Source organism: Triticum dicoccoides, chromosome 5A, assembly GCF_002162155.2.
Source record: "Triticum dicoccoides isolate Atlit2015 ecotype Zavitan chromosome 5A, WEW_v2.0, whole genome shotgun sequence".
In the NCBI taxonomy this organism is placed as follows: Eukaryota; Viridiplantae; Streptophyta; class Magnoliopsida; order Poales; family Poaceae; genus Triticum; species Triticum dicoccoides.
Window position 1 is genome coordinate 659129584 of NC_041388.1, and position 23253 is coordinate 659152836.

General features: G+C 47.8%; 4 protein-coding genes across 5 annotated transcripts; all 4 read left to right on the forward strand.

Moving 5' to 3' along the window:
• Positions 1–1200: 1200 nt before the first annotated feature.
• LOC119298332 (ribosomal RNA large subunit methyltransferase E-like) lies at positions 1201–3457 on the forward strand. Of its 2 annotated transcripts, none has more exons than XM_037575776.1 (5): positions 1201–1423; positions 1522–1671; positions 1744–1850; positions 2666–2927; positions 3014–3457. In XM_037575776.1, exons 1-5 carry the CDS (start codon positions 1225–1227, stop codon positions 3121–3123), a joined length of 828 nt encoding a protein of 275 aa, XP_037431673.1. In that variant the 5' UTR covers positions 1201–1224; the 3' UTR covers positions 3124–3457. The 2 variants fall into 2 exon arrangements, with proteins under 2 accessions (XP_037431673.1, XP_037431674.1); XM_037575777.1 differs by having other exon boundaries at positions 1263–1423; positions 1749–1850; positions 3014–3425.
• A 5632-nt stretch (positions 3458–9089) lies between these two features.
• LOC119303836 (protein trichome birefringence-like 19) lies at positions 9090–12291 on the forward strand. Its single transcript, XM_037580984.1, has 2 exons — positions 9090–11195; positions 11299–12291. Exons 1-2 carry the CDS (start codon positions 10722–10724, stop codon positions 12070–12072), a joined length of 1248 nt encoding a protein of 415 aa, XP_037436881.1. The 5' UTR covers positions 9090–10721; the 3' UTR covers positions 12073–12291.
• A 3079-nt stretch (positions 12292–15370) lies between these two features.
• LOC119298333 (probable mixed-linked glucan synthase 7) lies at positions 15371–18310 on the forward strand. Its single transcript, XM_037575778.1, has 2 exons — positions 15371–15534; positions 16024–18310. The coding sequence occupies exons 1-2, from the start codon at positions 15389–15391 to the stop codon at positions 18299–18301; spliced, it is 2424 nt and encodes an 807-aa protein (XP_037431675.1). The 5' UTR covers positions 15371–15388; the 3' UTR covers positions 18302–18310.
• A 2918-nt stretch (positions 18311–21228) lies between these two features.
• On the forward strand, positions 21229–21947 carry LOC119298335 (cyclin-dependent protein kinase inhibitor SMR4-like). Its single transcript, XM_037575779.1, has one exon. The coding sequence runs from the start codon at positions 21334–21336 to the stop codon at positions 21601–21603; it is 270 nt and encodes an 89-aa protein (XP_037431676.1). The 5' UTR covers positions 21229–21333; the 3' UTR covers positions 21604–21947.
• Positions 21948–23253: the final 1306 nt, after the last annotated feature.

Consider the following 23253-nt stretch of genomic DNA (forward strand, 5'->3'; position numbering starts at 1 on the left):
CAAATTTTGTTAGTTCTTTTGAAATACGTTCGGGGTTTCAAAATTAAATCCTTCTTGTTAAAAAATAAAAATTTAAAAATGTGCTCTAATATTTTGAAAAATTGTTCCAAAGTAAAAAATAACTCCTTCATAAATTTTGTTCTTATTTTTTGAAGACTATGTTTGTCAAAATATGTTTGAAATTCCAAATTTTGTTCTTGTTTTTCAAAGACTATTTTGGAATTTCACATTTCTTCAAAAATTCTTTTGTGTGTTTTCGAAATGTGTTCAAATTTTCAAAAATATATATGCTATTGTACATGTCAAGCAAATAACAACCAATTGGGAATATCACGCAAAGGTAAGTTGCGAAATATGTTTGCGATGCATTTTTCTTCACATGTGGCCATTTACTTTAGTGGTAAGCAACGCTACGGAGCGGAGCGACGTCCTGTGCTCGAATGCTGCGGCATCTCTTTTGATTTTTTGATTTTTACTACTGTTAACTACTGGCGGTGTGTCTTAGTGGGCTGGCCGAACCACACGGCTCCCGTGTGCGTCGCTCTCCGTATTCGCCGCAGAATGCGGCGAGACCTCCTATTGAACGCCCGCGTGCGTCGAACGGTAGAGCTTTCGCTGAAAGCGCGCGCAAACGGGCCGGCCCATTGGCAGCGTCGAACCTAGAATTCAGCAAAAACAAAACATGCCGCGCGAAGTAGAACTCCCGACCTCTGGTTTCAGAAGACACTTGGTAACCACTCGAACTTGTATGATAGAATGCTAAAATGCAGCGCTAAACTTTTAAGTACCTATCTACAGTAGCATATCCGTCTTTTTTCAAAAAAAAACTAACATTCATGGAAAAACTGTGAACAAAATTTATTAAAAAATGCGAAAAATATTTTAAAATGTGAACAAATTTTAAATTCAAAGCAAAAGAAAAAACCGGGACAAAATAATTGAAAACTGGCCAAAAGAGTGAAAAAAACTGGAAGCAAAAAACCATAGAAGAAAAAATCCGCAAGAAACAAGGAAACAGTAGTGAACCAGATCCGTACGTGGGCTGGCCCAAGTGGGGACTTGCTTCAGCGAAGGCTCGTCCTCTTGACGCCTGCGGGCGTCAAATAGGATCTGCCGAATGCGGCGCATATGAGGTCCCGTTTTCTACGGCATCTGCAGCTCATCTGGTTTGGCATGTCAGCCCAAACCAGGCCCGTGAGACATGCTCATGTTAGCAGCCCATCCATGCGAACCACAGACAGCAAGGCCCGCCCGCTCCCGCGAAAACGGCCTAAAACCCTAGCAAACCCGCGTTCACGGCCGTCCGTTCTCCGTTCGCCGCCGCGCCGCAATCGTCGGGAACATGAGCGGCGCGACGGGCACCGCCGACTTCTTCTACCGGGAGGCGCTGCGCCTCGGCTACGTCGCCCGCTCCGCCTTCAAGGTCAGCACCGCCTCGCTCCTCCGGCCCCGCTCTCCCTCCCCGCGCTCCGCCTTGGACCAATCTCTCACGCGTCGCGCTTCTATTCCCCGCTGCTGCAGCTGATCCAGATACAGAAGCAGCACAAGCTCATCGCCCCGGGCGCCGCTGTGCTCGACCTCGGGTGTGCCCCCGGCGCGTGGCTCCAGGTAGCCTGCCAGAACCTGGGCCCGCTCGAGAAGGGCGGCCTGGTCGTCGGCGTCGATGTCAAGGTTCGCCAATCTGCTGATGCTGTGATTGATGGGCGGGGTGTCGGGTCTGATTTTGGTGCTCGGTTGTTGCAGAGCAGAAGGTGAAGGTCCCCTCGGCGCACTGCGACTCGCGGGTCAGGACGGTCTGCACCGATGTGATGGCTCTGATGAAGCAGCAAGCCCGAGCCATGTCGCCGCAGGTTCGATAATAGACTGCTTTTTTTAATCTACTCGATGGAATGGAATTCGGCTGGATGTGTATTTTGTGTAGATTAGTGGAATTATGTACTGATTAAATTTGTGTTATTCTGAGTTTGAAATGTGGCTTGATTGGTTCAAATTCATGACATCTTTGCACTATAAATCCATATATTGGGACTATTTTCACAGAAGAAATATAGTCCCGAAGAGTTCTCCCAAAATGGTATCGGGGTTTATTGGCTGACACCCTGACAGTGCTTGTTAGAAAAGAACTGTTAAGTAAACCAAATTTAGTGCCATGAGTTGTTAAAATATAACCAAATAATTGTAGTTTATCCATCAGCCATCATATATGTTGCATAACAGATTTTTTTTTTTTGAAAGAAAATGTTGCATAACAGATGGCAAAACACATACCTACAAGGTCGAACAATATTTACCAGAGAATGAAGCATCAGTTGGAGATATGAGAATGTAGCTGCATATGATGCTGCCTATTATGAAGGGCCAACATGTATTAATTAAACGGCAGTTTCTAGCCTTCTGTCAAAATCACAATATTTAGTTGATTGCTAGAACTTTTGAGACTGGTCTGTTTTATTTGTCATCAAATATTTGGCCGAACTATCTGTCGTGTCCACCCCTTAAAACTATGAAGCTTCACTAATCTCAACATTGAAATCACCAGTGCCTGATTTCATGGTGGATGATTAGAAATACCAGATCAAGGACTGTCAGCTATATTTGTGCTGTTGATCTTGATAGTGGTTGCTCTGTTCATTTGTTGATTAATTGATGTTACTCTGTTGTACAGGAACGAGGATTTTCTGTGATATTATCCGACATGTGTCCGGTAGTTTCAGGGATCACAACCAGAGATGAAGCTATATCTTGTGAGCTGGGCATGCGTGCGCTCTCGTTGGCAGTTGGTAAGATAAAGTTCAAAGAATCGGCTGACTATCGTGAGACTATGGAGAGGTTTCAGAGCTCCACGGGCCCAGATCCTGATGAGGACGGTGTTCTTAGACGTGGAGGCAGCCTAGTAATCAAGTTTCTTGAGAACGAGGATATACCAGGTAGATCTTACAAGTAGATTTTGCTTTACTATTGCTTGCAGTTGATATCATAGCAACATGAATGATTGTCTATTGCCCTGCTGCAGGGTTTAACAAATTTTGCAAAGAGAAGTTTAAAAAAGTATCTCTCCTGAGGCCTAAGGCGACGAGGTCTAGTTCGAGGGAGATCTACATGATCTGTGAAGGTTTGCGGTAGAAGATTGGCCACCACTCACCTCCCATGAGATCCTGCAAGCTTGTGCTGAGCAGAGTGGCTGGACCGAGAACTCTACAAATTTGCCGTTGAGCTCTAGGCGTGTAGGCCTGAGACGATGCTAACTTCATCGGCAATTCATGATTATTGAGTTGAGGAAACTCGATGATATCTCTCCTGGAGGTGATTTGGTTTGGTGCCTTTGTTAAAGAACAGCTGTATTGGCTTTGCCTTCGTGCTTTTAGAAGAAAAAAGGTTGTACTTGTTTTGATAACCGTGTTGATTCGTCTCTAACCTGTGTGCTGTATCATCTGTCTTTCTAGGCATCGTGTTTTAATATTGTTTCTTAGCGAATTTGCTACAGTACATATTTAGGGACTGTTCGGATTACCTCCGCTCCACAGCTCCCACTCCCGGAGCGGGTGGAGTTACAGTGGAAAAATGTGGAGCGCCTGTTTCCTAGCTCCACAGCTCCTGGTATTTCGCGGAGCAAGTGGGATTCTGAACAGGGCCTTAGATAAAACATTCTGGTTGTTCTGAAATTTCTCTTGAGCGCGTGTGGAAATCTTGCTTAGAAATGACTTGGTGGTGCCCCCTTCCGGTTGCTTGGAGACTGTTTTTTTTAAACACGGTACAATAGAAGTTGATCGCATACACGAGCATATACTCACCCATATGAATGCATGCATGCACACCCTACCTCTATGAGCACTTCCGAGAGACGGAGTTGGCATAGCATCTTGAGATAATAATAACAAAATCAAACTGGCTAAGGCAGCAATTTTTTTCCTAATTTTGAAATTATTCACTTGCAATGAAAATTTACCAGGAGACAACGCCTGTAATTGGGGATCCTATTGGGTAAACTTCCTTGTGCCCTGTTTTTCTGCCGCATTTACCGGGACGTTTCACGAAACTGGGCCGATCGCCCTCTCCTCACCGTGTTGTGCCTTTTGTTCCTCTAAAAAGAAATGCCTCTCATCTCTCTAGGGGACCGGAACAGGAGCGGCGAGGCTGTCTCCTCCCGACCTCTCCCCTGGCGGCCATGAAAGCCAGCGGTCCGTCATGATAGATTGCTTTGGATCGGATAGGCTAGATTCTTCGGTAGACCTATCTTGTGCCTGTCCAGACGAGTTCGATCCAGCGCCGGCCATGGTGATGTGGTGACAGCGGTGTCATAGACAGAGAGTGGATGGCGGTGGTGGTGGAGCTTTCCGTGAGCACCACGCTAACCCTAAATCGATATGGAATATCGGTGGGATTTGTGGCAGCAGTGAACCTCGTGACTCGTGCCCCAGCCCCCACCTCTGTTAATATAGCGCGGGTCACAGGGGCCCACCAACCATGATTTGGTTGGGCGCCCCCGATCAGGGCACGATGCAAGGGCCCGTTCGACCCGTTAGATTCGAACGGGGAAGAGATCGACCTAACAACTTCATCATAAGGCGCCAAGTACATGTCTGCATATCTGCATGTGGCAAGCCAAATGGTAAAAAGAAGTGGTGGTCCTTGGCTCCACGAGTGGCTGATCAGCGGCAGGTGCGTGTGGGAGAGATACAGATGACCTCAGATTTTTTTTTATTTTTTAGGGAAATATGGCCTCAGAATGTGTATCAGTTTGTGAACGGGGAAGAGATCAACCTAACATTCTCCCCCTTGATCTCAAATTTACTTTTAACCTTATACTTTTTAGTTTATTTGTTTCATCACATATTGGTACATAGAGCATGTTTCATCGTCACAGCTTAATTGCCAATAGAATCATACAGCTACAACATACGTTTTGTTCATAAACAAATTTTATTCCTTTTGGGCCTATCCAGGAATCATAAGGCTTTTCCTTAAACCCATGCCGGCTAAGTGTTCCTTGAACACATTGGGTGGTAAGCCTTTCGTTAGCGGATCCGCAAGCATATCTTGTCCTTATATGCTCGAGACTTATAGTTTGATCCTGGATTTAATCTTTCACAACATAATACCTTATCTCTATTGTTTTGGCAGCATTACTCGACTTGTTGTTGTGAGCATAGAATATTGCGGGCTGGTTGTCACAGAACATCTTTAGTGGTTTGTGAATACAATCTACCACTTTCAAGTCGGGTACAAATTTCTTTAGCCATATCGCCTGCCCCATGGCTTCGAAGCATGCTATAAATTCTGCATACATCATGGATGATGCAACTATCGACTGCTTGGAGCTTTTCCACGAAATAGCTCCCCCAGCGAGAGTGAAGACGTATCCTGACGTGGATTTTCTATCATCCCTGTCCCCCGTAAAATCTGCGTCTGAATACCCTTTTATCTCTAGGGAATCACTTCTGTATATTAGCATGTAGTCCTTCGTGCCTTGCGCATAACGCAATGCTTTCTTTACCATCTTCCAGTGCTCCATGCCTGGATTCTCTTAATATCTACCGAGTACCCCGGTGATAAAAGCTAAGTCAGGGCGAGTGCACACGTGTGCATATTGTAAGCTGCCAACTGCCAAAGCATATGGTACTGCTTTCATTTGATCGATCTCGTACTGGTTTCTTGGGATATTGGAATTTCCCAAAACTATCGCGCTTAACTATAGGAGCAAGTGTGGCTTTACTCGCATGCATATTATACTTTTTAAGAACCTTTTCTAAATATGCTTTCTGCGATAGTCTTAGGACTCCATTGTTCCTATCTCGGTGAATTTCTATACCCAAAACATATGATGCTTCGCCAAGATCTGTTATGTCAAAATCTGAGGATAAGAACTTCTTTTGTTTCTTGTAATGGACTAACATCACTGCTAGCAAGTATAATATCATCCACATACAAGATTAGGAAAATATATTTCTCATTTTTAAACTTTGCATAAATGCAGTTATCCTCAATATTTTCTTTAATCCAAAACTTTTAATCGTTTGATTAAACTTTAGATACCACTATCTAGAGGCTTGCTTTAACCCATAAATGGATTTTTTCAGGCAGCATCCCATATTTTCCTTGCCTTCCATGACGAAACCCTTGGGTTGTTTCATGTAGACATTTTCTTTTAAATCACCATTCAGAAATGTCGTCTTAACATCCATTTGATGTAACTCTAAATCAAAATAGAGCAACTAATGTCATTATGATTCTGAAGAAATCCTTACATGAGACTGGAGAAAATGTCTCATTGTAATCTATCCCTTCTCTTTGTGTAAATCCTTTTGCCACAAGTCGAGCTTTATACTTTTCTACATTCCCTTTAGAGTCATACTTAATTTTGTATACCCATTTGTAGCCTACTATTTTGGCTCCTTTAGGAATTTCCTCTAAATCCCAAACATCTTTGGAACTCATCGATTTCATCTCGTGTTCCATTGCCTTCATCCACTTCGATGAATGAGGGCTTCTCATGGCTTCTTCATATGAGGTGGGATCTTTTTTTGTATGAATTATTTCCGTGATATAAACTTTATAATCAGTAGAAATAGCTGACTTTTTGTGTCTTGTAGACCTTCTAAGGGCCTCAGTTTCTGGCACATTCTGTGCCTCAACTTCTAGCACTTCTTCTAAATTTGCTGCTGCACCTCCCTTTCATGCTCAACAACGGGTTCAGTCGGCTCCTGGTGGACAGGTTCCGGGTCTATCCCCATAGTTGTCATGGGTGTAGTTGCAACTGGTAGTGAGAAAAATGGCTCCTGAATCATCGGATTAGGTGCATGCACCCTCTTCTCCTCAAGATCAATTTTTCGAGCTACCATGCTCCCCCTCATCATTTTGTCCTCTAAGAAGACTACATGTCTTGTTTCTACAAACTTTGTATATCTGTCTGGATAGTAGAAACAAAAACCCTTTGGTCTATCTGGATAGCCAATGAAGTGGCAACTCACTGTTTTGGGATCTAACTTTGCAATGCTTGGATTAAACATTTTGGCCTCAGCAGGGCACCCCCACACCCTGAAGTGTTGTAGGAAGGGCACCCTTCCTGTCCATAGCTCGTACGGTGTTTTGGGCACCGACTTGCTTGGTACTCTATTGAGAATGTGAATGGCGGTTTCAAGCGCCTCCATCCATAATCCCAATTGCAAGTTGGAATAACTCATCATGCTGCGCACCATATCCATAAGTGTACGGTTGCGCCTTTCAGCTATTCCATTCTTTTCTCCCAGAATGGGATACATTAAAAGCACATGAGTTATCATATCTTTTTCTTGCAAAAATTTCTCCCGCCATACGGGATTATTGACATAATATTATGTCAGCTTTACCCTGTTACGCAGGTATTTTCCCAGACTTTTTCCCGCCATGTGGGTTTTATCATAATCATCTTTTTCCCGCCATGCAGGTAATTCGTTGTAAGGGAACATAAATGCCGGAATTGGCTCTTTTGATTGCATATTCAATCATCACATTTAGGAATAGATCCAAATGCTCTTTGACACACATGCTTGATCCGACGTTGGTCAAATTAAACACGCATGTTGCTTGTTTCATCTCAAATCATGTTGACTGAAAAATCTTCTTCATAGAGAGTACATGAAAGACATTCATCAACCAAGACTCTCAATGATCTATTTCTTTTCTTTTGATGCCATTCTTTAGAGAGAACATACTCCCTCACGTTATGACCTTTCTTGGTCATCTTTCGGGTCACATGTACCCAGCCATTCGCTTTCACGAATGAAAGCATGGAAAAATTTTAGTCTAAGAAAACTTAGCCAATAATCAACAATAATGGGCATAAAAATAACCCTACATTGGTCTGGTTAAAGGAAATGCACATTAAACTTTTGAAACTTTCTTTTATATTCTAAATCACTGTTGTGGCAGAATTAGAATAAACATCATCCTTCTACATTAATTCCATATCACCGTTGGGCGGAAATGGAAATAATGCATATAACTCATAAACAACGTGATGATAGTATTTCTATTAAACAACTTTGCTAAGAATTAATCATCATCAACGTGTTTATTGCAACGGAACAAAAAATATACATTTCTCTAGTTCAAGAGCATTTTATTGATCTTTATTGGTTCTCTGAAAATTGATCACTTTGATACAAAATTTATCAGAGATTTAAACTTTGAACATAAGACTCATAGAATTATAGCACTGTTATCATCAACATTGGTCAGAAAATAACAATACCATATTTTAACTTTAAAACAAATATATTTTTTTGTCATAGCGGAAACTATTTGCATCTTATTTCACCCACAGGGGAAAAACATTGCTAAGAGCATTTTTTCCAATTAAATTTTCCCGTTGGTTCCAATTTAATTGGAGGATAAAACTTTTACTTTGCAGCGGAAACTTTACAATATTCTATTCAATAATAAAACATGATCATGTTATTAACAACGTTGGTCATAAAAAGTAACATAATCATATTCATTTTAATAATCACTTTTAACATGCTCTTAAAAAACTTAATTGTTTTTAAACTTTTATTTTCTTTGTAAAAGAGCACTATTAATTATTTACGCAGCGAAAAAAACATGAATAAAAATGCATGAACTTTTTATTTTTACAGAAGCTTTTCTTTGACCAAATAAAAATTCATGAACTTTATTATTTTCTTTATAAATTGCATGAACATTTATTTTTCTGAAAATTTTCTATTTTCATTTTCAGAAACTTTTTCTGTTTACTTTGTTATTTTCTAAGTAAAATTTTCGTTGGAAAAATTTGCATAGAAAAACTATTTGACATCTGTCCAAAAACTGGACAAAAACTATAAAAAAAACACGCAGCTTCAGCCGGCCTCGGCCTAGCGCGGGAGGCTTGCAGCGGCCCATGGCCTGCTCCTCCGCGCACTCGCGCGAGCCGGACTCGCCTCAGTCTGGGCCAGCGGCCTCAGCCCAGCGCTGCCTCCTCCTCTTTGGCCCAAAAGGCCCAGCGCCGCTTTAGGTTTTCGATTTGCACCGTCCGTGGAGATCTGACGGCCATGCGCGCATTTCGCTCGAACAAAACAGGTGAGCGAGGGAGAGTGGAGCGCAGCCTCGGTCAATCCCTCCCTCCCCCGCGCCGCTCGCGCGTCTCCGTGCCCGCCGGCCACGCCGGCGAAACCCGCCGCGCTGCGCGAGCCACTTATTCCCCTCCTCTCCTCCCTCTTCTTCTGTTCCTCTCCTGTCGGGGAAAAAGGGGCAGCGCCCTGGTCGGCTACTCCGGCCACGGGCACCGGCGGCGAGGGCCACCGCGCCGCGCCGCGCTGTGCTCTCCTTTTCCCTTCCCCCTTCTCTCACCCATCCACTACAGCCTCCTTCGTGCAGAGATAGAGAGACGCGAGAGGCCCGGCGCCATCAGACGCAGCGCCCCCGCTGATCCCTTTGCCGGCGTGCGCGAGCACCACGAGGGTGAACGCGCCGCCGTCAAACGGCTTCGTGGTGGTGCCCTTTGCCCCGTCTGGGGTAGTTCTTTGTCCCCGCACCTCGGCTTGCCGATGCGTGTGGGGATCGAGAGGAACAGGCGCGGCCTTGCGGCGACGCACTTTGCCGGCGAGGCCCGAGGCCCTTCTCCGGTGAAACTTTGCCCTATCTAGGGTTCTTGGGGGAGGGGATTTCTTTATGTGATTTCGTTTCAACCGAAAAAGTCTAACCCGATTTGGCTGATACCATTGATAGATTGCTTTGGATCAGATAGGTTAGATTCTCCGATAGACCTACCTTCTGCATGTCCAGACGAGCTCGATCCAACGCCGACCATGTTGATGTGGTGACGGCGGTGTCGTGGACAGAGAGTGGATGACAACGGTGGTGGAGCTTCCCATGAGCACCGCGCTAACCCTAGATCGGTAGGGAATATCGATGGGGTTTGTGGCAGCGGTGAACCTCGTGACTCGTGCCCCGGACCCCACCTCTGTTAATATAGCGCGGGTCTGAGGGGGCCACCAACCATGGTTTGGTTGGGCGCCCCCGATCAGGACGCGATGCAAGGGTCCGTTCGACCCGTTGGGTTCGAACGGGGAAGAGATCAACCTAACAACTTCATCATAAGGCGCCGAGTACATGTCTGCATATCTGCATGTTGCAAGCCAATTGGTAAACTGGCTACACAAAGAAGCGCTGGTCCTCGGCTCAACGAGTGGCTGATCAGCGGCAGGTGCGTGTGGGAGAGATACAGATGACCTCAGTTTTTTTTTTTTTAGGGAAAGATGGCCTCAGAATGTTTATCAGTTTGTGAAGAACCAGGAGTCGAACCTGTTTGGATCATCACAGGTAGTTCAATCCTGAGATCGGTATCTTCTGCAACAAAGACTATCTTCTGTCATGGACTCTTCTTGAGGCTATGGCTGGTGAGGTTTGGTTGGGCTGTGGGCTGGCTGTGGTGGGAGACCACTGTAATTTGAGTGAATCGTTTGTTTGAGTGCTACTTTGACGTATCATACCACGAATGGTATAGAGGCTGATTAGTACAGTAGCGCATGTGCGCAGCCCACTGTTGCAGTTTTATATTGGCATAGAGAAGAGAAGAAAACAATTAGTGAGCCAATCATCCTCTATCAAGGACGATGGATCAAGATAGCTGCTGACCACACCGGCCGGCACCAGTGAAGTGATTGCCTCGCCATTCTCATGCATGATCATCATCATATATGGCTGGCTAATGCGCACAATCGAACTCAAATGCACACCGGACCATGAGGGCCCTTCTTCACATGTGCAATCCCCATGTCCATGTGAGCAGCAGCAGATGCTTCGTCCCCGTCGTGTCCCTCATGCTCCTCGCTGCTCTTCTCGCGGCTTCCAACCTGCTGTGCACCACCTTCCCACACCCATGGCGCGTGTTTTCTTCTCACCTTCACACAGGATCACGACCTGGCGAGGGCGGGGGCTGCGACATCTTCAGGGGCGACTGGGTGCCCGACCCGGACGCGCCCTACTACACCAACGACACCTGCTCGGTCATCCACGAGCACTACGACTGCATGAGGTTCGGCAAGCCCGACCTCGGCTTCGTCAACTGGCGGTGGCGCCCCGACGGCGACGGCTGCGACCTGCCCCGCTTCGACCCGGCCCGCTTCCTCGCCCTGATGAGGGGCAAGACCATCGCCTTCGTCGGGGACTCCCTCGCCAGGAACCACAAGGACTCCCTCATCTGCCTCCTCACCAGAGTACGTACCTCCGATCCTAAGCGAGCTCTCAATCATGGAGTCTCGCACCTTTCTCCTACTGCTATAATGATCTGCCCTGCCTCATGGCCGTGCGTGCGTGCAGGTCGCGGAGCCTACGACGAGCTGGCCGAGCAGCAAGCACACGGTGTACCACTACGGCGAGTACAACTTCACCGTGGCCAGCTTCTGGGCGCCGTACCTGGTCCGGCACGAGCAGATCGACGACGACGGGCCGGCGCACACGGGCCTCTGGAACCTCCACCTCGACGAGGCGGAGGACGTGTGGGCGGCGCGCATCCCGGAGCTCGACTACGTCGTCGTGTCGGCGTCGAGCTGGTTCTACCGCCCGTCCATGCTGTACGAGGCCGGCCGGCTCGTCGGCTGCCACTACTGCCAGCTGCCCAACGTCACGGACCTCACGCCGCGGTACGCGCTGCGCATGGCCACGCGGGCCGCGCTGGGGGCGCTGTCCGGCGCCGACGGCCGGTTCCGCGGCACTGCGCTGCTGCGCACCGTGGACCCATCGCAGTACGAGGGCGGGCAGTGGAACAGCGAGAACGGTAACTGCGTGCGGACGGCGCCGTCCCGGCGCGGCGAGAAGAGGGTCGAGGGCTTCGAGCGCGACTTCCGCGAGCTGCAGCTGGAGGAATTCGCGGCGGCGGCGGAGAGGGCAGCGGCGGGCGTCAAGGTGAAGATGATGCTGATGGACACGACGGAGGCGATGATACTGCGCGCGGACGCGCACCCCAGCAAGTACCGCGGCTGGACGCCGGAGAAGCACTTCACCCTGTATAACGACTGCGTGCACTGGTGCCTGCCGGGGGCCATCGACACCTGGAACGATATGCTGCTCCATATGCTCAACTCTACTGCATAAAATAACATGAGTGATCGATCGATAATAAATATATAGTGTACTTCAGTTGGATTATAAATCAGCAAGCAATATATAGCAAATACTGCCCTGCTATATGTAGAACCCATTTGACTATCGAAACAAAATGTAAAACCCATTTGTACAGCTACTTGTAAAATGGCTGCCGTATGTCAAGAGTGCATCAGTGTGTGTGAGAGAGCCGAGTACTCGTTGATGATGATGGAGCTTTGCTACATCTACAGGCCATTTCACACGGAAAGGAAGTTACGGACTGACATGGCCCAGTTAAAATCAAAGGGTAGGGTCAGCTAAAATCAATCCGTGGCACTCTTTCCGTAAGTGTAGAATTTTCGATGATGATGCCGAGTTATCTAAGTTTGGCCAATTGAGAGATCAAGGGCCCACAAACACGGTGGTGATTCCCAGTATAGATCCGAGCGTCCTGCTGCCGGATCTAGCGCACATCGCTCCCCCAGTCGTCCTGGATCACTGCAGGCCCGCGATGTAGTCATGGTGTTGCCGTGCTTCACCTCCCTCCCTAGGTCGGCCTCGGTATTGGATCTGGTCTTTCTCGGTCGCCATCAATGAGATTTGGCGGTGAATTGGATGTTTGTTATTATGGTCGTGGGTTCAATTTTTTCCAGTCGCAACTCGCTATTAGAGAGATCTGGCGATAGCTCCGCTGGATTTGGCGGGTGAATTTTGGTTTGTGGTCGTCTGGTGGTTCCTTGCTGGCTGGTCGTTGGTTCAAGCGTTGTTCGGAACGCGTCACCGGCTCCCCCAGTAACCCAGTTCATGGTTGGCTTCACCCTCTGTTCCTGTGTGCGCCTTTCTGCTTCCCCGATTTGTGCCTGTTCACCCCCATGGCTCCTCTTTTATGGCCTAGGTGGATGCAGGTCCGACGATTTTGGGCACATAGCCTTGTCGTTCGGTGATGTTGCGCCTATATATACTCGTGCAAATGGTTTGGCTCAAGACTTGTGACGGATCTATCCCTATGATGTTTGGGCTTCATTCACCTTTGTCATCTTGGTAGTCGTGCTTGGACTGTGAAGTTTGTGGTTGTGTTGTAGCCTTGTAGGTTTCGCAGTGCACGGATCTCACTTTCATGCCGTGTGATCTGTGATGTATCTTTTGCCCTAGTATAAGTTGGGTTCAGTAGTCTTCTACTTGCCGATAGCTGAGGTCGTGCCTCTATGTCATTGCATGAGCCTTGTCTTCTTTGATGTGTATCATCTTCTTTCTTAATGAATACACATGCATCTCTTCTACATTATTTCTTAATTTACAGAAGTGGTGATTCCGATGAATAAACAAGTTCCCTTTTTCCTGGCATAAAAAGATTAGTAGCGACTAGTTATCTATATATAACCCCATCAACCAGTCAAACGACGTAGATGTATACACCACACACACATCACAATGCACTCAAAATTTGTTGGTTGAACTGACGTACGTCCCAACTAGATTACCTTGTGCTCCTTTTCTATCTAGTTGAAGCGACGTAGGATTGCTAAGTGAACTGCATGCATGCGCATGCGTCATCCTTATGAGTAAGATAATGCTGATCGAAACCACACTGAATAGTGGGTTCCAAGCAACGCAAGTGTATGCACGCGATATGCATACACTGCATCTCTTGCGATATATGGGCTACCGTGCTTGCACTGTCAGCTTCCTAAGAACAAAATTATTCTCATGACCAAATAAGACATTTGTAACTTTGCATATACAAATTAGCTAGTTGGTAAGGAGCAACTGAATGCAAATGACAACATGGATTCCATGTATGCATCAACAACAAAGTGGATAGCAGTCTATGACCACCACCACTACAACACACTAAACACATGTTAGACAGCTTGTGTTGGGTCCACTGTGCATCACATGTCAATCCCTAGATCAATAGCTGATACACACAGACTTAGCAAAATGATAACATAACCCAGTGGGATACTGTATTACCTAAAATAATACATGATACGAAGAAACAACGGAACGGTAGCCCATTCCTAGTGTAGACGTAACCATAACCTTCGATAATGCTTCGGTGTCTTCTCACATGAATTCAACAAATAAGGAATATTGACATAAATACTTGGCATGCCCCAACACAAGGGATGTTGTTGTTATATTCATAGGATAAATCAAGGAAAGGAGCATAGGGTCTATTTGAGAAAAGAACAATTCTATATGCAGGGTTTTAGTTTGTAAAGTATTTTAAGGTGGGGTTTTGATAAATATACTTGAACTTGGGACTATATTTATATTTATGAAAAGGTTGTTTTCCCTGGAGAGAAACGATCAATCTCATCGGTTCTGCAATTTCAGTCTTGCCAGCTCTGTGCCAGTTCAACAACATCCATCGACATTCAGAAAGCACATACCCCTTAAAAACACCTTCTTAAGCTATATGCTTCTCCTTCTCCTCGTCGTAGTGTGTCTTGGTAGAGCTTTGTGCTAATAACATGTTGAGACTATGATGGAAAACACACACGAGTAGTATATAAGAAAATTAAAAGGGAGAAACAAAGTAGACACAATATGTAGGGCTATATAGATGGCATGCACGTACCCGCTTAGGAGTCCACCACCCTTGGCTTGGCAAAAGGTTGACCACCAAGTGGGATCAGTTTCCAGCAGACCCATCGCTAATACTTTTCAAAGGAAGAACCACCACTTAAAATTGTGTCATAAGTCACATTAGGACCATCACTAAGATCATTAGTGATGTGTTATGTTATCACCTGCTTAAGAGTGCAAATTTCATCTAAAAAATTATGACAATTCATGAGTGGCAAGTGAATGTTAGGCCTCGACCCGAAAGCCATACAAGTGATGGGTCGCCGTAGGACTCATCACTAATTGATCATAACAAGTGCGTGTCACAAAGACACGCCACTTATTGTGCATCACCTATGTGTGTTTTAATGTAACGACCCTTTGTTTAGTATTGGACTAGCAAATGGAGCGTGGAAACAAATCAGCAATGTGGACCAAATTTAGTGCTCGGGTGTGCTCATGCCACTTACGAGCCGCGAAGTGCATGGAATCTATCACCAATCTTTGGTGCCGTGAACAAACTAAGCGTGTGTAAAGTTCTTGCACATTTTGGTGAGATAAGAGTCAAAAATAGCCACGGGTTAACAAAATACTAAATGAATAAGCTAGGATAAGTACGGAAGTCTAGTATAAAGTTAAAGCAGAAAAGAAGTAGCGACGATGGGTCAATGACATGTCCTCCATATATAGGGTTGATTCCACACCCGAGCTAGCCTTCCTGTCAAGAACAATATAGCGTTTGGCCAGTGGGAGCATGTCAATGACATATATCACCAAGAAGCACGACTATGTTGCAAGCTTGGATGGGAAGGAGTCGCCCGAGCATGAGAAGTCGGCCAGCGTTGAGAGGCTACTTGTCCGAACCACAAAACTTACCACAGTTACCATCAAGCTGTACAGGTAATCATCAGCTATGTACATACTTAGTTATTCGAACATGTGCGGTGTTTAATTACAAAACCTAAGAGTTCTTCATGATAAAACTTGTGAACATATATATATATATATACTACACACTATCATGACTCATGAGTGGTTCAACTAGTTCATATGAAATGCGCAGAGTTAAAATTTGTTATGTGCAGCTAGCAGAGTTCCAAGGGAAGTAAAAAAAGAAAGTAAAACAATTGGATGTGATAGTTGTTTGACCAATTATTTTCTTGTTTACTTTACAATTGGATGCTGAATCTGATAAGAATTTACTGCGACAAATGATGAGTTCTTATAACCTTTTTCTTTATCGTGTCATGAAATCTAGTGCTCAAAAGTGACATTTAAAAATTTCGAATTCACCCTTTCAATTGAGTGAGTGGGAGTGCGTATAGAAATATTACTCTATAAATTATGTGGAAAATGACAAAGTGGCGAAAATCATGGTGTTTGTTGCAGGCTCGTGGTCTTTGTTCGGATGATCATCTTCGTGCTGTTCTTCAAATGGCGAAGCAGCACTGCTCTTGCGATGATCAGCGACGGCACAACTACAGTTCGTGCAATGTGGACCATGTCCATCGCCGGGGAGCTCTGGTTCGCCCTGATGTGGGTGCTGGACCAGCTGCCCAAGATGCAGCCTGTCCGGCGCACCGTCTACGCCACGGCGCTCGAGGAGTCGCTGCTTCCGGCCATGGATGTGTTCGTCACCACCGCCGACCCGGAGAAGGAGCCGCCGCTGGTGACCGTGAACACTATCCTCTCCATCCTCGCCGCGGACTACCCCCCAGACAAGCTCACGTGCTACGTCTCAGACGACGGCGGCGCTCTGCTCACCCGCGAGGCGGTGGCGCAGGCTGCCTGGTTCGCTAGACTGTGGGTGCCGTTCTGCCGGAAGCACGGGGTCGAGCCGAGGAACCCAGAGGCCTACTTCTGCCCCGGCGTCAAGGCGAGGGTGGTGTCAAGGGCTGACTATAGGGCAAAGTCGTGGCCCGAGCTGGCACGGGACCGGAGGCGCGTGCGCCGGGAGTACGAAGAACTGCGGCTGCGGATCGACGCGCTTCACGCCGGAGACGTGCGGCGCCAGCAGTGGTCGCGCGGCACGGCGGAAGATCATGCCGGAGTTGTTGAAGTGCTAGTCGGCCCTCCGGGCAGTACGCCGGAGCTCGGCGTCAGTGATCTTCTGGACCTCGGCTCCGTCGACGTGCGGGTTCCAGCGGTGGTGTACATGTGCCGGGAGAAGCGCCACGGCCGCGTGCACCACCGGAAGGCAGGTGCCATGAACGCGCTGCTCCGCACCTCGGCCGTGCTCTCCAACGCGCCCTTCATCCTCAACCTCGACTGCGACCACTACGTCAACAACTCGCAGGCCCTCCGCGCCGGCGTCTGCCTCATGCTCGACCGCGGCGGCAGCAACGTGGCGTTCGTCCAGTTCCCGCAGCGCTTCGACGGCGTCGACCCCGCCGACCGATACGCCAACCACAACCGCGTCTTCTTCGACTGCACGGAGCTCGGCCTGGACGGCCTCCAGGGACCCATTTACGTGGGCACCGGCTGCATGTTTCGCCGTGCGGCGCTATACAACGCCGACCCGCCGCTCTGGAGGCCACATGGTGACCGCGACGCTGGCAAGGACGTCGCCGCAGAGGCTGACAAGTTTGGCATCTCGACACCGTTCCTTGGCTCGGTGCGTGCGGCCTTGAACTTGAACCAGTCGGAGCAATGGAACACCACTTCACCGCCGCGCTCGTTCGACGGGGCTGCCGTCGGCGAGGCAACCGCGCTTGTCTCGTGCGGCTACGAGGACAGGACAGCGTGGGGCCGGGACATCGGCTGGATATACGGCACCGTGACAGAGGACGTTGCCACGGGCTTCTGCATGCACCGGCGAGGGTGGAGCTCCGCCTACTGCGCCACCGCGCCAGACGCATTCCGCGGCACCGCGCCCATCAACCTCACAGAGCGGCTGCACCAGGTCCTCCGCTGGGCGGCGGGCTCCCTCGAGATATTCTTCTCCCGCAACAACGCCCTCCTCGCCGGGCCCCGGCTCCACCCGCTGCAGCGCCTGGCGTACCTCAACACGACGGTGTACCCGTTCACCTCCATCTTTCTCCTACTCTACTGCCTCCTGCCGGCGATCCCGCTCGTGACCCGGAACGCGAGCACGAGCGCCTTCTCAGTCAACACGCCGCCGTCGGCCACGTACATCGCCTTTGTGGCGGCGCTGATGCTGACGCTGGCCATGGTGGCCGTGCTGGAGGTGAGGTGGTCGGGCATAACGCTGGGCGACTGGTGGCGGAACGAGCAGTTCTGGATGGTGTCCGCCACGAGCGCGTACGCGGCCGCGGTGGTGCAGGTGGCGCTCAAGGTTGCGGCGGGGAAGGAGATAGCGTTCAAGCTGACGTCCAAGCACCGGGCGTCGAACTCCGGCGGCGGTGTAGTAAAAGACAGGTTCGCAGAGCTGTACGCCGTGAGATGGACGGTGCTGATGGTTCCGACGGCCGTGGTGCTGGCCGTGAACGTGACGTCCATGGCGGCAGCAGTACAGGAGGGACGGTGGAGGAAAGGCCCCGCGGCGGTGCTCGCGATGGCGTTCAACGCGTGGGTGGTGGTGCATCTCCACCCCTTCGCCCTTGGTCTCATGGGCCGTTGGAGCAAGACGTTGAGCCCGCTGCTCTTGCTTGTCGTAGTGTTCACAGTTCTATCACTATGTTTTGTCCTCCATTTGCATATGCTTTGATATACCTGTTATTTGGCCCACTAGTAAAATTTCAAATGCAACTTCTTTACTAACTTAACTTTCTAGTAACTACTTCATCCGCCCATAATTCGACTCAGATTTATCTGGATACGGATGTAAACACATTTTAGTGTTGGGTTTGGATACATCATATCTAGAAAATCTAAGACAACTAATTGGACGGAAATAATATTTGGAGTTAATTGCATGTTGGCACCACAATTGGGATAGGGTAACGAATTGGTACCACTTTGCGTTTTTTTACATGTCAATATCAAGTCTAGGCAGACCGTAACAAATTGAGCTAAACCTTGTATAAACCCATTTTGACGGGGAAACTGATGACCAGGGCCCACTTGTCAAGTACCGATGTGTTTGTAGAACTCCCTTGCTTTATATTTAATCACGCAAAAGCCTTCATTTGCTTAAAACAAGGCTATTCTTCCTGATTTATAATTTTCACTTTCATGATAAAGCCTTCCGTCGCAACAAGCCCAAGTTGGAGCTCGCCTCCGTCGGCCACTGGCAGCAGCAGCTGCGCCCCAGCGCCGCCTAGCCCTTCCTTCCTCATGTTTCGTACTTCTCCTCCTCCTCAGTCTCGGTCTCTCATCTTCCTGTCTCTCCCGGTGCAAGAACCTCCATGGATGAACGCCCAAGCTCCCCTGCCGCTAATCTGGACGCCATCCGTTGTCGAAACCCTTGGGCTGCCGACCAGATCCGGTGACCCGCGGCCGGATCTGTCCATTCCCGCTACCCCAGACTTGTACTGACATGAAGAAAAAACATAAAATGGTACCAATTCTCTATCCTAGCTCTAATTATGGTACCAACATGCAATTAACTCTAATATTTGTTATCATAACTTAGTTGCGATGAGCTGATAATTCTTCATGTACGGGCTTTCTGCGCCTGTGTCTAGCTATTAGCCAGGATCAACGTCAATGCTATATCTAACTCATTGCAAGTTGCACATCATACTCATCTATAGTTGCGCCGCGCATGGCTAGCCTAACATTGGGTGATATTTCTCCTTCGGTTCGTAGCTCCGGTTGTTTCCTGTGGTTTTCTTTAGGTTTTCTCCAGGAACTAAGTTTATCTGTTTTGTTGTTCTTTTTTCTCTTTTCAATTGATCATTTGTTTCTTCTCTCGCCTTTCTTTTTCTTTCACCAGAATTCTGTTTTTTTTTTGTTTCTTATCCTTTTTCTCAAAATATAATTATGTTTACAAACACAAGGTTTTATCTAAAATGTGTGACCTATTTAAAATTACACGAACATTCTTTTTGCAATGTAAATATTTTTTAAAAATTGCATGAAATTTTTTTATGAAGACATTTTTTTTGAATTATGTGAGTATTTTAAAAATGCATTACTCTTTAGTTAGAAAAATGTTTTTAAACATGGTCGGCTTGAAAGAACAATTCTTTTTCATATTAGGGGTATTTGACTATACTTATATTTTCTAGAGAAGCCATAATAATCGGACTAGGAGCGTCGGAGTGTGATGAATTTTTATCCGGTTGAAATGCATGACATTGAGATGTAATATTTAGTGATCTAAATGCTCTTATATTTTTTTATAGAGGGAGTACTTCGGATGTTCTATATATCGCCATGATGTTTGATAAATAGATGGAGTTTTTTTCCATAAAAGAAATGTAGTTCTGATCAATTTACTCGGAGTCACCCCACGTAAGCTTCACGTCGTGATCCTCAAATGATGAAAGAAATTTTGTGGACCATTGCCCTATGGTCAAGAAAACCGTGGTTAGTAAGAACTGGTATTTTCTCTCGTTACAAAACGTGTACGGGTATTTGTGTGCTGTTCGTCGAAGAAAAAAGACAGACGTCGGTATTTGCTCAGGTGACCGAGAAACGCGCGCCCACGCGGACGCTCCAGCTCGCGCGCGAACACGAGGGGCCCTATACGGAAAACCAACTCGATTCTAGCCAATCCACGTGCCCACCAACTGGGCGCGCACGGCGACGCTCTGGCTTGGAAACACGAGAAGCTCTGCGGCACCGAGCTCCGGAGCAGCTGTGTGTGTCAATGCGGCGGCGCCACGTACTCCGCCCGGCCACGCTGGCCCGCGCTTTTGCTGCCCGCGCCACGGAGCCGCCTCCACGTGGTCGCCGCCCCCGCCACAACTCCTCTGCGTGCGGCGCCGAGCAGAGCAGGACGACCGAGGAGATAGACACGCCCCCCTCTCTCTCCCTCTCCAGTTCCAGGGCATTCTCCCTTCTCCAAACCGCAGAGATAAACCAATGCTTGAGGCTCAGTTTGAACCGCCCGGCTCGCCTCGCCTCGCCTCGGATCCACTGCGCGACCCAGTTACCTTGTCTAAAATACAGCCAGCCTTCGCATAAAATTATAATGAAAGCGATGTGACCCTTGGCCATCTCAAATAGCTGAGCTACTCTAAAGCGTCGAGGCAAAGAACAAAATGAAGCATGTAGTATAAACATATTTTGCTGACAAAAAAAAAGAGGAATGGTTTGATCGGTGTCTTGGATCCGTACGGCCGGTGTGCAGTGGTTTTCAGGGCACGATCACGACGCGACGCCAGCCATGATCCATCCCTGGCGGTCGTGTCGCGGGAGCGAGCGAGGCGGCCGCAGAGGATCCGAGGCGAGGGCGCTCGCTCTAGACCGTTCCCCCGCTTTCGACCGACGCCGGCTCCCGCGCGTTCGCGACCCCGCGCCACGTACGGCGGCTCTGCTGGCCTGGCTTCCTCACGCGCACCCGCGCTTACCCGTCTCGCCGACAGCGGAGCCCACGTCCACCAGGGTCCCGCAGTTCATGGCGTGAGTTAGTGTACAATCCCAGAGCCGCGTCGCCACCGCAATGCCGCTGTACTCCACCACGCTACGCGCTCGTACCACTATATTAGACACGCAGCCTGGCCGCCGTGGTTGCTCACCTCACTTCATTCACTCTCCCTGTTCCTTCTTGGTAGCTTGCTCACCGGCCAGCTGCTGCTGCTCAAACCAAACCCGCTTGGTAGGAGTCTAGGAGAAGACAGTCCACGGGGTATGGAGGTGGAGGTGCCGATGGAGTATGGCGTGACGACGACGACGGTGGCCGAGGAGCAGGGGTGGGAGACGCCGAGGAGGGAGGACTGCCGCATCCCGGCCTTGCCGACGTGCCCGCCGCCGCCGCCAAGGAAGAAGCCCGCGGCGGAGCTCGGCAGGGCGGCGCCGCGCCGGGGGCCGCCCAAGGGTGGCTACTTCCAGCCGCCGGACATCGAGTCCCTCTTCCTGCTCGCGCCGCCGCGCAGGCACGCCGCCTCCACCTGCGCGTAAACGATCCTCTGCAGACTACAGCAACTAGCTGTCTCCTAGCCTAGGGAATAGCCACTACCCAGGGATGTTGGCTGCACGTCTTGTTTTGGTTTCGGAGAGAGGAAGATGTGCGGGCGCGTCCCTCTTCTGCTTCAGTTCCTGACGCGAAAATTGTAGCATCAGGAAGAAGCTAGGCTGCTCGTGTGTGGGTGTCACTGTGTCTGGCCTGCTGGCCACAGGTAGGTAGCTAGGCAGTCGGGAGATTAGGAGTAGGAAAGGTTCGAAGGTGTAGCCCACTCGTACAAACGTGTGCATGTACCGTGTAAATGTTCTTGCAAGCTGGAAGAAATATGGTTCTTGCAAAATGTTCCTTCTGGTGCACTGCTAGCTACTTGCCTCTTTGTTCAACATTTAGGGCCTCTTTGATTCGCAGGTCCTTCAAAATGAAGGAATAGGAAAAATACAGGAATAGGATGGCATGTCGCATAGTATCCTACAGGATCTAAAAGAATGTTTGATAGCGCGAGAAAAACAGAGGAACTTTACAAAGAGGTTTGAGTGGATGAAAATCTTCCTCCAAAATGTAGTACAAATGGATCTTATGGAAAAATTTCTAAGGATGCCAAATAGAGGAACTTTACAAAGAGGTTTAAGTGGATGAAAATCAGAAAAAAATTCTAAGGGTTCAAATCCTTTAAAAATCCTATGCAATTCCTTTGAATCAAAGGAGCCTTTAGGGCCTTTTTGATTCATAGGATTGCAAAAACACAGGAATAGAAAAAACGCAGAATTGAAATGGTATGTCCATTGGATCCTAGGAAAAATTCCTAAGGGTTCAAATTCTTCAAAAATTCTATTCAATTCCTTTGAATGAAAGGAGCCCCTAGGGCCTCTTTGATTCGTAGGACTGCAAAAACACAGAAATAGGAAAAACGCAGGATTGAAATGGCATGTCCATTGATTTGAATTTGTTTGATTGTGTCAAGGAAAACAAAGGATTTCTTTCAAAAGGTTTGAGTGGATGCTAGAATTCCTGTGAAATGTAGTACAAATAAATTCTTAGAAAAAAATCCTACAGGATTCAATCCTACGAATCAAACAATCAACATAGGAAAAATTTCTAAAGATTCTAATCCTTCAAAGATCCTATGAAAATCCTTTGAATCAAACTTTTCCTTATCTCTGCTCAACTATGACATTCTGTGTGCTTCGCGAATGGTGGATTTTTTGTGTTATGTGTGTGTGCGTCCCTCTTCTGCTTCCATGACCAAATGCCCAACACCAAACGGTTTCTTCTCTCCCTTTGTTCTCGAATCTTGACGAGGCATGTTCTTTTCTCTTTTTTGGGAAGAAGGATATTGAGGCACATTTTCTTCTTCTCTCCCTTTGTTCTTGAATCTTGACGAGGCATATTCTTTTCTTTTCTTCGGGAAGAAGGACAGTGAGGCACATTCCAGAAATTCAATTCGGCTCCCGAGCATGCTCAAAAATAACTTTTGAGAATGTCAAAAGAAAAAGGACAATTTTCAGGTGCTCTTAGTCACGTTCAAATGCTACCACAAATTTTGAGGCAAAAAGGTTAAGCATTTTGGCCTGTGTAAAAAAAATTAAACACTAAACGTTACCCAAATGTTTGTTTTTCACCGATGAAACACTGATGCAAAGCCCAAG